The 15581-nt window shown below is 57.7% G+C and overlaps 1 protein-coding gene across 9 annotated transcripts in view; it reads left to right on the top strand.

Moving 5' to 3' along the window:
* The first annotated feature begins 115 nt into the window (after positions 1-115).
* Positions 116-15581, top strand: part of TMEM255B (transmembrane protein 255B) — a 47214-nt gene continuing 31748 nt past the window's right edge. For 2 of the 9 annotated variants that reach the window (XM_059378068.1, XM_059378073.1), the window contains exons 1-3: positions 122-482; positions 8356-8498; positions 9706-9768. In XM_059378068.1, coding sequence (XP_059234051.1) covers positions 437-482; positions 8356-8498; positions 9706-9768 — 252 coding nt within the window. In that variant the 5' untranslated portion in view covers positions 122-436. Of the gene's footprint in view, positions 483-8355; positions 8499-9705; positions 9769-15581 lie in introns of all 9 variants that reach the window. The other 7 variants (XM_059378075.1, XM_059378076.1, XM_059378070.1 and 4 more) reach the window with 7 other exon arrangements.

Here is a 15581-nt window from a genome sequence, read left to right on the forward strand (position 1 = left end):
CGGGGTGAAGGCGAGCAGGGGAGGGGTGTGACAGGGCCTGCATTCCTTTGTCCAAGGGGAGTGGCCCTAACCCTAACCCCTCTGGACAGGGGCAGGGCAGCTGCGGCCGCCCGTGAGGGCAGGTGGGCCGGCCCCGCCGCGTCCATCCCTAACAAGGCACACCCCGCAGCCCCGCAGCCCCGCAGCCCCGCAGCCCCGGCCAGAGACCCCGCAGGAGTCCCCAGCTGGTCTCCCTCTAGGCCTTCCACTTCCTGCCCCTCCCCCAGTATCCGGACCTGCGGCGGCAGGGGGAGGGAGGGAGTGCAGGTGGGAAGGAGGCGGTCCGTACAGAGAAGGGGCGGGGCTCAGGGCCTCAGATCCTCCGATCCTGGGGGACCCCTGCCAGCCCAGACAGCCTCCGTGCCCTGGGCACCCGGACGGCAGGCCCTCCCCCGGGATGCAGCCGCCGGCGCCTGGGCCCCTGGCCCTGCTGGACACGACAGGTGAGAGAGCCGCTGGCATCCTGGCTGTGCTGGGACAGGCCGCGGGCTGCGGTCCTGGGCGGGGGTCGAGGGCAGGGTCGAGGGACCTCCCTGTCACCCAGTTGTTACCAGGGATCCTGCCCTCCGCCTCCCCTGCCCTAGCCCAGGCGTTGCTAGACCTTGGTTCAAGGGATGGTGGCGGCTGCCCTAGTTTGGCCGCAGCTCTGTTCCGACCCCCCACAGCCTTCTGCCCCACAAGTTCCTGGAACCCTGTTCTTTGGCCAGACCTGCCGCAGCCTGGAGGAGGCTCAGGGGCCAGAAGAGAGGGTGTGTTTTCCTCAGGGGGGTCCGGGCAGACTCTGAAAGGGGCAGCGAGACTTGCTTCCCAGTGGAGACCTGCAGGACAGGCCCTGTGCGCCTCTGAGGCTCCCTGCGGGGGGTGGGGGGGTGTCCCACTGGACGTGCCCGGCTGCCTGTGGCACCTTTGGGGCGTCTCTTATTAAAAGCCAGAGGGGTCGATGTTGTTTGATTGTTAAATAATGAATGACAAAAGAATCTGGCTTCTTGGTTGAAAGAAACAGACGCACCCCACCCTCCACGCTCGGTGCTCCGTGAGCCTGTTTTCTCCTCCAGACCCCGCTTACTCCCTGGGCGCTTCCTTACCAGCGATGGTGACAATGAGGGCTGTCACTGCTTGTTACTATGTCATCACCCTGCAGTGACGGCTGGTTCGAAGAGCACTTCTGATGAGGAGTTCTACCAGGATTGGGCTCTTACCTAAAGCACAGACACTGGGGCAGCTGGCTGGCCTTCTGAGTCCTGTCCCTCGATGTTTCTGCGGTCAGCACGCTGCCCCTGTCCCCCATATCAGGAAACAGGAAGCAGGTGGCTGAGTCGCAGGGTTCTGCACGGGTCTCTTTCCCCAGGGGACGTCACTTTGCCTCTGGGACCAGGTGTCCCCACGTGGCTTCTCTCCGGGAGGCCGAGGCCCTGTTTCAGGGAGACTGTGACCCGGGACGCTTCCCAGCTGCAGCCCCCGGTCTCCGGGACAGGATCTGCTCCGCCTGGATGCGGCCAGGCTTCCCCAGGAGCCGTGGCAGGGAGAGGGCTCGGGCAGGGGTAACGGGGAGATGCCGCTGGTGGCCTTCAGCGTCACCCCTCAAACGCCTCTCCCAGAGGGAGGAAAGCCGGTTAACAGCACCCGCTACCTGTCGCAATGTGCTCTCCACCCGCGATGAGCCTTTCCCGACCTCCCTGCGCCCCCAGCTCTCTCGTGCTCTCTCTGCCACTTGCAGCATTGAGGGCTGGGTAAAGCTGCTGGCTGTCACTGCCTCTCCTGTCCAGGGCAGGAAACTGAGGTCAGGGCCTCCAGGCCACACTCAGAAAGCTGCCTGTCGGTCTGAGCCGGGTGTGGGCTCCAGCAGCAAACAGGGCAGACAGATCCTGCTTCACGGGCCTCCCCTCTGGGCGGCTGGAGGCCACCCGGCCGGTCTGGGCAGCTGTCCGTGGGGTAGAAAGCAGACAGGAGAGATCTTGGTTGAGGTGGGATCCATCGCTCGTAGCAGCGCACATGCTGACAGTCTGGAGACGGGCAGGAGGACTCAGGGGCCGGACTGGGGGCTCTGCGGTCTTCCTCCAGTGCAGGACCATTTTGTCTCCAAAACCAGATCGTTTTTGCATGTCTTAGGGTAATTATAAAGATGTCCTACCTTCCTTCCTTGAGTTTCTTTCTCGTTCCCTTATTTTTATGTCATGTCCTGTGTTGAGAAACAGTGTGTACGGGCAGGAGTCTTCTTGCTACCTGTGTTGTGCGTGGGGTCAGGACACCGCCGCTGGCCGGCGCCGAGCTTCCCGCGCCCCGTGTGGGCCCCGCCGCTGTCCTTCCGGCCCCCGGCTCACCTGGGGACTGTCTGGGAGCGATGCCGGACCGGCGCCTCCTGGAGCCGCAGCCTCGGAGGGAAGGTCAGACCCGGGACAAAGCGGAGGACGCGGGAAGGCCCGGGGAGCCGTGCTTGGCTTCTGGCTCCGTGAGCGGCCACGGGAGCGTCCCTGCGGGCTCGGACCGGGACGTGCTGCCGGGCGGGTGTGCGAGGCGCTGCGAGGCCGCGGCAGGTGCGCCGCAGGGAGCGGACGCCGGACCGTCTGACGCCTTGGGCCTAACGTGTGCGATACACAAACTGAGGAAAAAGCAGCCGAAAGTGTTTGAGGAGTAGGACGTGCGTGTGAGCTCACGGGCGACTCGCTTCTGCGCGTGTAAGGGTCCCCGTCGCGGGGGCCGCGCCTGGGCTTGCCATTGAGCTTCGCGGAGCCACCAGAGGTGTGCGCAGTCACACCCAAAGCGTCGGGGGCGTCACGTGAGTGTGTGCAGCGGCCGGCCCGGAGTTGGGCTCAGATCCGCGGCCGCTCCCCCCCAAACACACACGATGTTGACGGAAGAACTGGGAGTGCAATGAAACACCCGATTTTGTCTTTTCCTTTTTTATTAACATACAATGTAGCATTAGCCCCAGGGGCTCAGGTCTGTGAATCTCCAGGTTAACACACGTCACAGCACTCACCATGGCACATGCCCTCCCCGATGTCCATAACCCCCACCGGCCCCTCTCCTCCCTGCAACCCTCTGTTTGTTCTGTGAGATGCAGAGTCTCTTACAGTTTGTCTCCCTCCCGATCCCGTCTTGTTTCATTTTTCCCTCCCTTCCCCCCAACCCCCCACCTGCCTCTCCACTTCCTCATATCAGGGAGATCATATGATCATTGTCTTTCTCCGCTTGACGCATGGCACTCAGCGTAATACCCTCTAGTTCCATCCACGTCGTTGCAAACGGCGAGATTTCATTTCTTTGGATGGCTGCATAGTATTCCATTGTGTATATGAACCACGTCTTCTTGATCCATTCATCTGTGGATGGACATCTAGGTTCTCTCCATAGTTTGGCTATTGTGGACATTGCTGCTGTGAACATTCAGGTGCACGTGCCCCGTCGGATCACTACGTTTGTATCTTTAGGGTAAATACCCAGTAGTGCGATTGCTGGGTCATAGGGTAGCTCTATTTTCAACTTTTTGAGGAACCTCCAGAGTGGCTGTACCAGCTTGCATTCCCACCAACAGTGCAGGAGGTTCCTCTTTCTCCGCATCCTCGCCAGCATCTGTCATTTCCTGACTGGTTAATTTTAGCCATTCTGACTGGTGTGAGGTGGCATCTCATTGTGGTTTGGATTTGTATTTCCCTGATGCCGAGTGATGTGGAGCACTTTTTCATGGGTCTGTTGGCCATCTGGATGTCTTCTATGCAGAAATGTCTTTTCATGTCGTCTGCCCATTTCTTGATTGGATTATTTGTTCTTTGGGTGTTGAGTTTGATAAGTTCTTTGTAGATTTTGGATACTAGCCCTTTATCCGATATGTCGTTTACAAATATCTTAGTTGTCTTTTGGTTTTATTGACTCTTTCTTTTGCTTGGATGATCTGTCCATTTCAGTGAGGGAGGTGTTAAAGTCCCCTACTATTACTGTATTATTGTCAATATGTTTCTTTGATTTTGTTATTAATTGGTTTATATAATTGGCTGCTCCCACGTTAGAGGCACAGATATTTGAAATTGTTAAATCTTCTTGTTGGACAGACCCTTTATGTATGATATAGTGTCCTTTATCATCTCTTTTTATAGCCTTTGGCTTAAAATCTAAATTATCTGAAATAAGGATTGCCACCCCAGCTTTCTTTTAATGTCCATTAGCCTGGCAAATTGTTTCCTACCCCCTCACTTTAAATCTGGAGGTGTCTTTGGGTTTAAAGTGAGTTTCTTGCAGTTGGCATATTGATGTTTTTTTTTTTTTAATCCATTCTGACACCTTGTGTCCTTTGATTGGGGCATTTAGCCCATTCAAATTCAGGGTAACTATTGAGAGATGAATTTAGTGCCATTGTATTGCCTGTCAGGCGACTGTTACTGCATATTCTCTGTTCCTTTCTGGCCTACTAATTTTAGGCTCTCTCTTTGTTTAGAGGAGCCCTTTCAATATTTCCTATAGAGCTGGTTTGGTGTTTGCAAGTTCTCTCAATTTTTGTTTGTCCTAGAAGGTTTTTATCTCTCCTTCTCTATTTGGTGACAGTCCAGCTGGATATAGTATTCTTGGCTGCATGTTTTTCTCATTTAGTGCTCTGAGTACATCATGCCAGCTCTTTCTGGCCTGCCAGCTCCCTGTGGATAGGTATGCTGACAATCTAATATTCTTACCATTGTATGTTACAGACTCTTGTCCCGAGCTGCTTTCAGGATTTTTTCTTTGTCACTGAGACTTGTAAGTTTTACTATTAGATGATGGAGTGTGGACCTATTTTTATTGAGTTGAGCGGGATTCTCTGTGCATCCTAGATTTTGGTGCTTGTTCCCGTCACCAAATTAGGGAAATCCTCTGCTATAATTTGCTCCAATATACCTTCTGCCCCCCACCTCTTTCTTCTTCTTCTGGAATCCCAATTATTCTAATATTGTTTTGTCTTATGGTATCACTTATCTCTTGAATTCTCCCCTTGTGGTCTAATAGTTGTTTGTCTGTCTTTTGCTCAGCTTCTTAATTTTCTGTCATTTGGTCTTCTGTACCACCAATTCTCTCTTCTGCCTCATTCATCCTAGCAGTGAGAGCCTCCATTTTTATTGCATCTCATTAATAGCTTTTTAAATTACAACTTGGTTAGATTTTAGTTCTTTTATTTCTCCAGAAAGGGCTTCTCTAGTATCTTCTAAGCTTTTCTCGAGCCCAGCAAGCTCCTTGAGAACCGTCATTCTGAACTCTGGTTCTGACATATTACTCATGTCCGAATTGATTAGGTCCCTAGACTTCGGTACTGCTACTTGTTCTTTTATTTATTATTTTTTGTGTGGTTTTTCTGCCTTATCATTTTATCCACATAAGAATAGATGGATGAGAGAACAAAATACTAAAAGCGAAGCAATGACCCCAGAAAAATATACACTAACCAGATCAGAAGAGACCAAAAACTGGGGGGTGAAAAAAACTGGGAAAAAAGAAAAATATATACATATATTAGACTGGTGAGTAGAACATAGCCAAACACTTGGTTTTGGGTATTTTGGTCTGTTAGAAGAAACTACCTCCCAAAATTTTAAAGAAAGAAAAACTTACATGTATGCAGAAGAAGAAGGGTAAACACGACGAAGGGATGGAATCTGACTGTAAAGATAAAAATTTAAAAAGATTCTAAAAAAGGAATTTATATATATGAAGTTGGTTGAAAAAGGAGTAAGAAGAGGGGTGTCTGGGTGGGTCAACTGTTAAGCCTCTGCCTTTGGCTCAGATCATAATCCCAGGGTCTTGGGATCGAGCCCCGCTTTGGGCTCCCAGCTCCACCAGAGGCATGTTTCTCCCACTCACGCTCCCCTTGCTTGTGCTCCCTCTCTCGCTGTCTCTCTCTGTCCAATAAATAAGTAAAAATCTTCTTTAAAAATGAACAAAGAAAACAGAAAAAGAGGAAAGTATGTGATCAGGCTGGAGACTAGAACAGAGCCTTGTGCTACATTTAAAGTATATTTTGATCTATTAGAAGAAATTGTATCCCAAATTTTTAAAGAAAAAGAACCTATATGTATTCTAAAATAAGGTTAAATACAATGAAGGGATAGAATACTCCTATAACAATGGAAAGTTAAAAATATTTCTAAAGATAAAATAATTTGAAAGGTTAAAATAGGAAAGAGGAAAAGTTAAAAAATAGAGTAAGCAGGAATCAAATTTAAAAAATTAACTGTGCAATATAATGGATCATGGGAAAACCATGAATTCTCTGCATTGCTTTCCCCAGCTCTGGAGTTTGCAGTTCTCCTTGATCGGTGAGCTTGGCCGTGGCTGGATGTTCTTGCTGATCTGGGGGAGGGGCCCGTTGCTCTGATTCTCAAGTGTCTTTGCCTGAGGCGGAATTGCACCGCCCTTGCCAGGGGTCGGGCTAAGCCATCTGCTCAGGTTCGCTCTCGGAGCTTTTGTTCCCCGAACAATTTCCGTAGAATTTCATTCTGGGAATGGAAATGGTGGACTCCCTATCTCCAGCCAGGAGGAGGTGAGAGCCCGGGGCCCCCTCCTCTGTGCCCCTGCTGAGAGAAGCCGTCGGTCCCTCCCGTCTCCCTGGTCTCTGGCGGCGCTCTGAACTCCCCTGGTTTGTGACCGAGCGTCTCTGTCTCTGGCGCGCAGTCCCGTTTGGAGTCTCCAAACCCAGCACATTCCTGCCGCAGGCTCCTGAGCCACTCCCCCTGGGAGATCTGCCACCTGTGGGGTCCCTGCTTGAAGGGTAGTGGCCCGACTGTGCCTCGGGTCACGGTTTAAGGTGACCCTGACCTGAGAACCGACCTTTGGCTCCCTCTCTGCAGCCGGCTTTCCTACTCTGATACCCGCGAGCTCTGCCTCACTCAGGCACCCCCGATCCTCTGGTGACCCTGTGGGACCTGAGACCATGCTGTCCCCGCGAGGGCTCCACCCCCCTCTTAGCCTCTGGAGTGACGTCCCTCCATGGAGCCGACTTCTAGAAGTTCAGATTTTGTGCTCCGCTGCTCCGCCGCTTGCCGGGAGCTGGCCCCTCCCCCACAGTCTAGCTTCCCATCACGTTGGATTCACGTCTCCGCACGTCCTACCTTACAGAAGGTGGTCGATTTTCTGTTCCTAGAATCGCAGCTCTTCTTCTCTTCAATCTCCTGTTGAGTGTGTCGGTGTTCAGAATGGTCTGATAACTGTCCAGCTGATCGGCTGCGAGCTGATGTCGTCTTGGTCTCCTGCCCCTGCCACCCTGTTTTTCTTTCAGCCTGATTTCATTTTGGAATCACAGGGAGATAGTTAAGCTTTGAAAAAGCGAAACCCCAACAGCGTGTCTGCACTCGGCGTGGATTCTCTCCTGGCCGGCTGCCTCGGCTGGGCAGCCCCCGCTGCTGCGCTGGCCGTGGGTGCCTGTGTGTGAACGGTGCCTGGAAGGGAGGCCTCCCCGCCTTCCCCGAGACACACCCCAGGGAAGAACGTTAGATGAATGAGAAACCCAGACGTCAAGACTCGAGGCAGAAGGTCTCCTTTATGGCTGCTTTCCAGAGTTCCATGACATCTAGAATGATGTTTGCCTACAGATCCTGGGACTCCCAAAGTGGCGGCTGTGGTCCGAGACCTTATTCTGCTTACGTGAGTTTGGAGGTAGACAGCCCAGGCCTGTCTTCCAGCTCCGCCATCCTGCAAGTGTGGCCTCCATTTGCAAGGTGCCCTCCGGGCCCAGAATGACCTCTGGGGCTTTATGGTCTTATTCGAGCAGCAGAAAGGCTGACAGGGAGAAAGGCCGAGGGACGGGCTCCTCCGAGAGATTTTCTGCAGGTCCTAATGAACACTCTTTGTTTCGCGGGATGATAAATGGTCAGGCATGACCTCTGCTGAGGGCTGCCAGGATGAAGGCTCTGGGGGACATACAGACCAGGGTGGGCATTGGTTTGGGGGTGAGCCCTGGGGGCACTATCTCTGAGGCAAGAGGGCAGAGCAGGGAGAGAATGTCCCCACTCACCCTCATGGGGTCAGCACTGGGGGTCCGATGTCGGGTGTTGAATCCTGAAGCAATCCCCCGCTGTGGGAACACGGAACTGCGAGTGAGGCTGCGTGGTGCCGACGCGTGTCCTTAGGAAAGACATCCAGGAGCCGGGTGGGGACCTCTCATGTGAGGTGCGTGGGGAGGGACGCCCTGATTTCCTGCCCTGGAAAGAGGCATCCGTGTCTGTGGGTGGGCTGGGGCCTTCCAGAGGCCACTTCGGTCACCTGAGGAGGGAGTGGCCTGGGCAGAAAGTGGGTCTGGGGGGACCCCGCTCTGAACCCAACCTGTTGCTGATGGTTCCTCATTTGTACTCCTTCTAGAAGGGTTTGCAAGGAGAAAAAAGGACGCCCTTTGGTCTGTGGGGTCTCTGCTCGTGGTCTCTGCCGCCATTCTGACCGTCGGCCTCGCCGCCACCACCCAGACGGAGAACGTGACCGTGGGGGGCTACTACCCTGGGATCATCGTGAGTGCTGCTGCCCTTGGGGCCTGTTGGGAGGGCCACGGGGGGTTACAGTCTCTACTCCCGCTCATGGGGTTGGAGCGTAAGGCGGGGAAGCCACTGTGGGTGGTCGTGGTCAGCAGAATCTGCCCCCGGAGGCACCTGTATCCTCCCTGGGCCCTGTGGCTGTGCTGGCTGCTGGCTGGCCAGCCCCAAGAGACACCGTCATCCTGCCTCATGTGGCCGGGGTGGCGTGAGCACGGGGGGCCCATGCGAGTGCAGGAGGGCAGGTGCACGGTCGGAGCTGGAGAGGGGGGAGGTGCTGGTGGTGGAGGATGCCCAAGCTGGTCATGGCCTGGGCGCTAGAGCAGGACAGACCCTGGCCTGGACTTAGCCCAGGACCTCCGGATTGAACCCACCCCAAAACAGCTGACCGCACCCCGTCTGGGAGAACAGACACGCATCTTAGGGGAGGCCGGCCGAGGAGCCCCAGCTGTGGTTGTGCCGGTCAGTCCCTCTCCTGGGGCAGCAGGAGGGCCGCCATCCACGCCGCACTTAGGCTGCGGGCAGGAACACCCTGGCAGACAGGACAGCGACTGAGATCCCGCAGGAAGTGCTCCCCAGCTCAGGATGGTCGAGGGTTGAGCATTCATGCGCACTGCCGCCGCAGCAGACTCCACTCCAGGCACTGCTGCCGCAGCAGACTCCGCTCCAGGGTCCCCACCGCACCTCCTTTATTTTATTTACGATCTGCGGGATCTGCCCGTGCGGTGTTTGAGGCCACATACACGGAGTGTTTGTGCAGAGAAAGTCTCACCAGTGAAGGCTTCAGAGCTGCCTGTATTCCGGGGGCCCCACCTTTCTGCCGGGGGTGGGGGGTGAGGGGACCCCGGACACGGGGCTGTCCCCCCATGCTGGCTGAGGGAGCCCATGCGACGCTCCTTTCTGCGATCAGGACTTGAAGCAGTTGAACATGGAAGTTGAGACGCGTCAGGTTTCAGCAACCTCGATTCCAGTCACCGGCATAGCCTGAGCCCGAGAAGCCCACCGCAGTGGGCAGGGGCCTGTCTGCTTCTCGGTGGTCAGGGTGTCAGGGGGCGGGACCAGTGGCCTTGTCCCTTGGCCGAAAGCCTTCTAAGGGTGGCAATGTCCTGGGCGTTGCTTGCGTGAGGGCTGGCCGGCGGCTCGGGCGCTAACCAGAGGCTTTCCCCCCGTTCTTCTTTCTGGGCAGCTCGGCTTCGGAGCTTTCTTAGGAATTACTGGCCTCAACCTGGTGGAGAATAGAAAGCAAATGGTAAGAATGTTCACGGTTTCTTCTGAATGCGGGGTCATAAGGGTGTGCTCTGACCAGAGTGTGTTACGGCTATGGATGGGCGTCCTAGGAAAGCCGCCCACCCCAGTCCAGCAACCTAGGATCTGGGCTCACGTTCCCCAGGCTGTGCACTGCGCAAGTCTGGACTCAGGGATGAGTGGGTGCCCTTCACAGTTAGTCTGAGTGAGCGGGCTTCCAGGATCCTGGGTGTCTCCGACCACCTAGCCGCTGATGTTGAGGCCCAGGAAGAAAAGTTCAGGGTGTGGGGTGTGTTGGGAATGGGCTCTCCTCAGCTGAGGAGAGACGGGGAGTTGCTGGACAAGCAGAGGGGCCCAGGGCTGGGACGGGCTTTACAGAGGAGGAGAGATACGGGGCGTATGAATGCCAACCTCGATCAGTTTTCCGAACACTGTACCTCGATTCATGATTTCAGTGTCGTGTCTGTTTGCTGATGTGCTGTTCAGGGCCGGAGCTCCAAGAATAGTCGGTCACTTTCCTAGTCCACGGTGGCAGCGAGTGTTGCATTTTGAGAGGTTTTCAGAGGGGTTTGGGGCCACGTGGCTGTGTCTGCTCTCCAGCCACAGCCTCTCGGGCTCTCACGGCGTGCGACAGCTGCGGCAGAGGACCCTACATGTCCCTGCTCCTGGCTGACAGCGAAGGTCTGTGGCTGAGCCGTGGTGGCCACTGTCGTCACCCACACCGAGGGAACGGCCCCTGGGGCAGAAGGGGTGGGGGCAGGTCCTGGGATGGGGCTGGGGAGCGAGCAGGTCAGAGAGGTCTGGGTTCTGGCAAAAACAAGAGTTTTATCCTTAGTATTGGGGTGGGCGGCACCTGCTCTGGGCCGCTGGCTGCACAGCGGTGGACAGGGGGCCCCGGGGCTTCTGTCACACGTCTGGGGGGCATGAGACCCCACCCTGCTTGCCTTGCGCAGGCCCCCCTCTGCCCGGAGTCTCTCGCAGGTGGGGGGAGAGGCAGGACCCAAGAAACAGAAGCACCCTGGCTCCTGGGTCTGCCCAAGGACACCCTGGAGGGGTCCCCTAGAGATTCCCATGAGACCCTTTCCGTGTCCTCCCCGAAGCGACGTTTAAGAACCTTTAGCAGGAGAAACAGATTTCCTTCCGTGCTGAACCCCACTAACACGTGACCATCCCTGGGGAGGTCAGAGGCTCACAGCTGCACGAAGGGCGTAAGGCACAGGGCTTGGAAAGAGGCTCCCGGCCACGGCCACGCGGGGAGAAGCTGCAGCCCTGGCGTCCGCTGTCTGGGGTTGCCGTCCCCTGGGGGGCCGTCCTCCGCCCTGCCCAGCTCTACCTTCCTGCCGAGGTGGCTGGCGTCGGCAGCCCCTGACCGCTTCTCCGCACCATTTCCCCGATGGGCGGCGCTGGCTGTGACGTGGTGGGCGGCGGCAGCCTCGTGGGCCGAGCGGACCCAACCTGCTCACGGGCGCCTGTTTCCTCCCCCCTTTAGGAGAGCGTTACGGAGCCATAATTCACACATTTAATGTGCTAAACTCCGTGACTGTTAGCCATTAGTGGGTACGCCACTGTCACCAGAGCCAACGGGAGGACGTTCCACCCTGTCAGCCAGAAACCTGCGCGGCCAGCCTTGGGTCCCCGTCCCCCATCTGCAGCCTCAGGCGCCCGCGACCAGCTTTAGGTCTGGACCGCACTGTGCCCGGTTCCTGTCCCGCAGGCTCAGCTGCTCTGTGGCCGTGTCAGGACAACGTGGCTTCGTGGCTGAGTCGCGTTCCAGCAAACGGGTGGCCGCCGTGTGCACCGTCATCAGTGATGGGCTCGGTGGCCATTGCCGCCTAGGGCGCTGGTGAACAGGCCGCTGTGGACGTTCAAAGACCCATGTTTTCGTGGCTAGGAGTGAGACGGCCGCGTCCATGGTAGTCATTGACAGAACCACCAGCCCGTTTCCCAGAGCGGCTGTGCCACCCCGTGTCCCCAGCTGCCGCGCACGAGGGCTCCGGGCTCCTCAAGCCGGCCGACACGCGGGCTCAGCTGTCTGGTGGGCATGACATGGGGTCTCGTAGGTTCCACTGGTGACCTGTGGCTTCCTTCCTGGGCTCCCTGGGCTTTTCTCTGTGCAGGCAAATGGCCGTGCACATCCTCGGCTGATTTTGAAGTTGTGACTTGTCTTTGCATCACAGACTTGTCAGAGTCCTTCACATGTTCCCTGGGAACACCCTTCTCGTGCGCCGGGTAGGTAAGGGTGCTTTCTTCTTTCCTGATTTCTTTTCACTTTCCTCCAATAGACATTTTAAGCGTCTGCAAAAGTAGGCAGAGGAAGTAAGTGAACCTCGTGGTCATCTTGGCCCCCACCCCGTTCTTCCCATTTTGTTTGGAGCAAATACCAGACATAGTACTGTTTCTTCTATAAATAGTTTACCCTGTCGGAAGGTTCGGGGTAGAACCTGTGAGCGTGGCCTTGCCATCACCTCCGCCCGCCTCTAGTGAGTCTCCTGCGATGTCTTAAAAATGCCCAGAATGAGCCAACTTTTCACATTTTTCTATTAATGGTGAGTTACTGCCTTCTCCTGCCCTGGACGGATACACGAGTCATCGATTTCACCGCCCGCTCTGCCGTCCACACGGCACCAGAGCCAGGAGGACACTCCAGGGACCAAGAGCGCGTGTGAACCGCCTCATCTGCCCCTGTACGTGTGAGACCCGCGCAGACACACAGACACACGTAGACACACACACAGACATGGCAGCCCTCCTGGGACCTGGTGTAAAGTCCATGGAACCCATCAGGCTGCTGGGAGTCGACACGCAGAGAAATGTCTCCTGCCGCGAGTTAGGACCCCAGGCAGCCTCAGTCCGGTCCAGGGGAGCCGGTCTTGCTGTGTCGTGTGATGGGGCCCCGGCTCCGCCCCTCACCTCTTCTGCTTCGGGTCTGGACAACGCGAGACCCTCGCCAGCCTTACTGGGGGCCGTCTAGCCCCTTAGCTCCGCACACAGAAGCCAAGGCAGCGGGTCCCCAGGACCCGCCTGGGACGCCCTTTGCGGCACCGAGGAGCCCGAACATGGACACGGGAAGGTGCCCCGGGGGCGGTGCAGGGTGGACCCTCCCGGCAGCGTCTGACCGGCCCCTCCCGGCATGGGAACGCACGGCTCTTTCACCCTTCTCCTCTCCGACTCCTTGGGCCGTGTGGGGGGGTGGTTGAAGGACAAGGGTGACCACTTCTTCCGGCAGAGACGCCACCACCTACACCCTCCAGAAGTCTGGTTCGTGTTGGGAGAAGGGCAGGCAAGTGGGGGGAAGCTTCTGGAGCTGCCCTGACCCCCCCCACGGGCCCCACGGGGGCTTGTGATGGGAAAGTAGGTCCAGCTCCGGTTTTGAAGCCCAGGAGCTGAGGCCTGGGACCGTCAGGACCTGCTTCACAGCAGCCGTGATCACGTGAGGACTGTTCTGGGCGGAGCTGCCCGTTTGGGGCTCCGCCGGGGCCACCTGCCAGCTCCACCCCGTCACCCCCCTCAGTGCCGCCTGCACGGCCTCCTTCTTCCTGCGCAGCACCGGCGGCAGGGGTAGGGTGCGGAGAGCCACGCAGGGGCCGCGTGCGTCGTGGGCTGGACGGCACTTGCCGCTCTGGAGGGAGCGTCCCGCGACCCTTAGCTTTCCTGCGTCCTCCGTGACTCCCCCTCGCTGGTCCTGCGAGCCAACATCCGGGGTCGCTCATCCCGCCGACCCGACCGGGTGCTCCTGGGTGTCCGCTTCCACGGGTTCGTGCTCACAAAGGGGCTGGGATTTGTTTCCGCTGCCACGTGTCCCCACGACGCCTGCCTGGGAGATCTGAGTAGTTTCTGGACGGGTGCAGATATGTCCCCGTCTAGAAAGGGCCTGGGAACCTTCTGCTGGAGAGCCACAGCTGGTGTGTTGTGGCCGCCCGGCCACAGAGAGCAAGGGAACAGGCATGACTGATTTTACCTCAAAGCAGTCACACCGGCAGGAACGGCCACTGCTGCTTAGAGGGCACGGGTCTCCCTCGTGCGTCCTCTGTCCTGTGCGGGGACTTCTGTTTCTTGCCCTGCGCACAGCGGGCTGGGCACCGGGACGGGCTCCGGTCCCCATGGCAGATAGGGCGCCCGCTGGGGGCCATGCTGGGAGTCGCGGTGGAGGCCGAGGAGGCTCAGAAGGGCTGGTCCCGAGGCTGGGACTGGGGGTTGGAAGTACCAAGTGGGCTGGAGCCAGAAGGTGAGCTCGCCGTGTGGACTAGGCCCCTGGGGCGGCGTGTGCCCGGGCTCTGCCCCCGGCGCGGGTCCCGTCGGTCTTATCTCGGCCCCGTCTGCAGACCTGCTGGCGTCTCCCCTGTGGTTCCCGTGGCTGACTCTGTCTCACTTGGTGTGAGATCTGCGGTTTCCTCTCGCCCCGTGCGGGTGATTTCTGCTTCCAGGAATCGGATCGTCTCCGTGGCCACAGTTGTTGGCATAGTAGTTCTCCGGCTCTTCTTATAATCCCTGTAATTTCCGTAAAGTTGATAACGATGTTCCCAAGTTCACTTCTGATTTTAGTCATCTGGCTTTTGGTTCCTGTCCTCTGAGTTCAGCTACGGACGTGGCAGCTTTGTTGATGTGTTCAAAGAGCCGACTTCCGGGAACGCTGGTTGTCGTGGCTTTCCCTCCCCGGGCTTCCTCTCCGCGCTGACCTCTGCCCTTCCCGCGGCCGCCTGGGAGCTGGCGTCCGGGGCCTGACCAGAGCCGCCTGCTCCGTCCGTGTGTTTGCAGCCGAGAGTCCCGCCGACCTGCGGCTGCTTCCCGAGCTCTCGATTTCAACCCGTTCACCTCAACCTGGGTCCGGCCTCGCTGCCGACGTCTTCTTTGACCCACGGTTGTGTAGGTTGTGATGTTTGGTTTCCACACATGTGCGGATTTTCCGTTTTCCCACCTGTGGTTGATTTCCAGCCCCGTCCTTGTGGTTGGAAACGGGAAGACGTGGACGGCGGGGCGTGGATGGCCTGCAGCCTGGGGGGCACGGGGGGGCGGGAGTCCGTGTGGCGACGCGCACCAGGGCGAGGCTCAGGGCCCCAGGGTTGCGGCAGCGGGGGTAGATAGTACAGAGGCGACGAGGGACGCACGGGGACAAGGGACACCTGGGGAGGGACGGCCCAGGAATCCTGGCCCCTGCTTTGGGGTGTTAGGATGGCCCGCGGGCTCCCTGGTGAGGGCCTGGTGATGTCCTCCGTGGCAGACCACGTCCCCGCCAGCCTCGTCCACCTAGTGCCCCTGGGCGGCGGAGGGAGCCCCTGCACCTGCGCCGGGGGCCATCTGCTCCTTCTGATTAACCCCCTTCTGTCGGCACAGATGTCTCCCTGAGCCCCGTGGCCTGACCACTCTGCCAGGCCTGTGTCCCCTACAGGTGTCACCCGCAGACCAGCCCTTGCTCCGCACCAGTTCCCAGCCTGGTCTTCACGTGCTGGGGTCATCGTCCCCGGGAGTCCCCCGTCCCCTCCCCACCTGCCCCCTTCCACCCCTGCAAACAGGGGGCTCATAGCCCCCAAGGCCGGCCTTCACAAACCCTCCTGAGCGCGCCGCTGGCCCAGCAAGACCTGACCCCACGGCAGCCCTGAGTAGTCCCTGGGTGTGTCTCGTGCCCCGTCGAGAAGTCTGTCCACGACAGGTTGACAAGCTCTCACCCACTTTTTTCTCTTTCTCCCGCATTGTCAACACGACTTTATCCACTGGTGTCCGATTTTCCATCTGGCTTCCCTATTGCCGTGTAACTCTGCAAGCCCAGAGGTGCCCTTCCTCTTCTCCAGGTGGGGGGACCAGGGCACGGAGGCCCGTCTC

This window comes from Mustela nigripes, chromosome 15 (genome assembly GCF_022355385.1).
Source record: "Mustela nigripes isolate SB6536 chromosome 15, MUSNIG.SB6536, whole genome shotgun sequence".
In the NCBI taxonomy this organism is placed as follows: Eukaryota; Metazoa; Chordata; class Mammalia; order Carnivora; family Mustelidae; genus Mustela; species Mustela nigripes.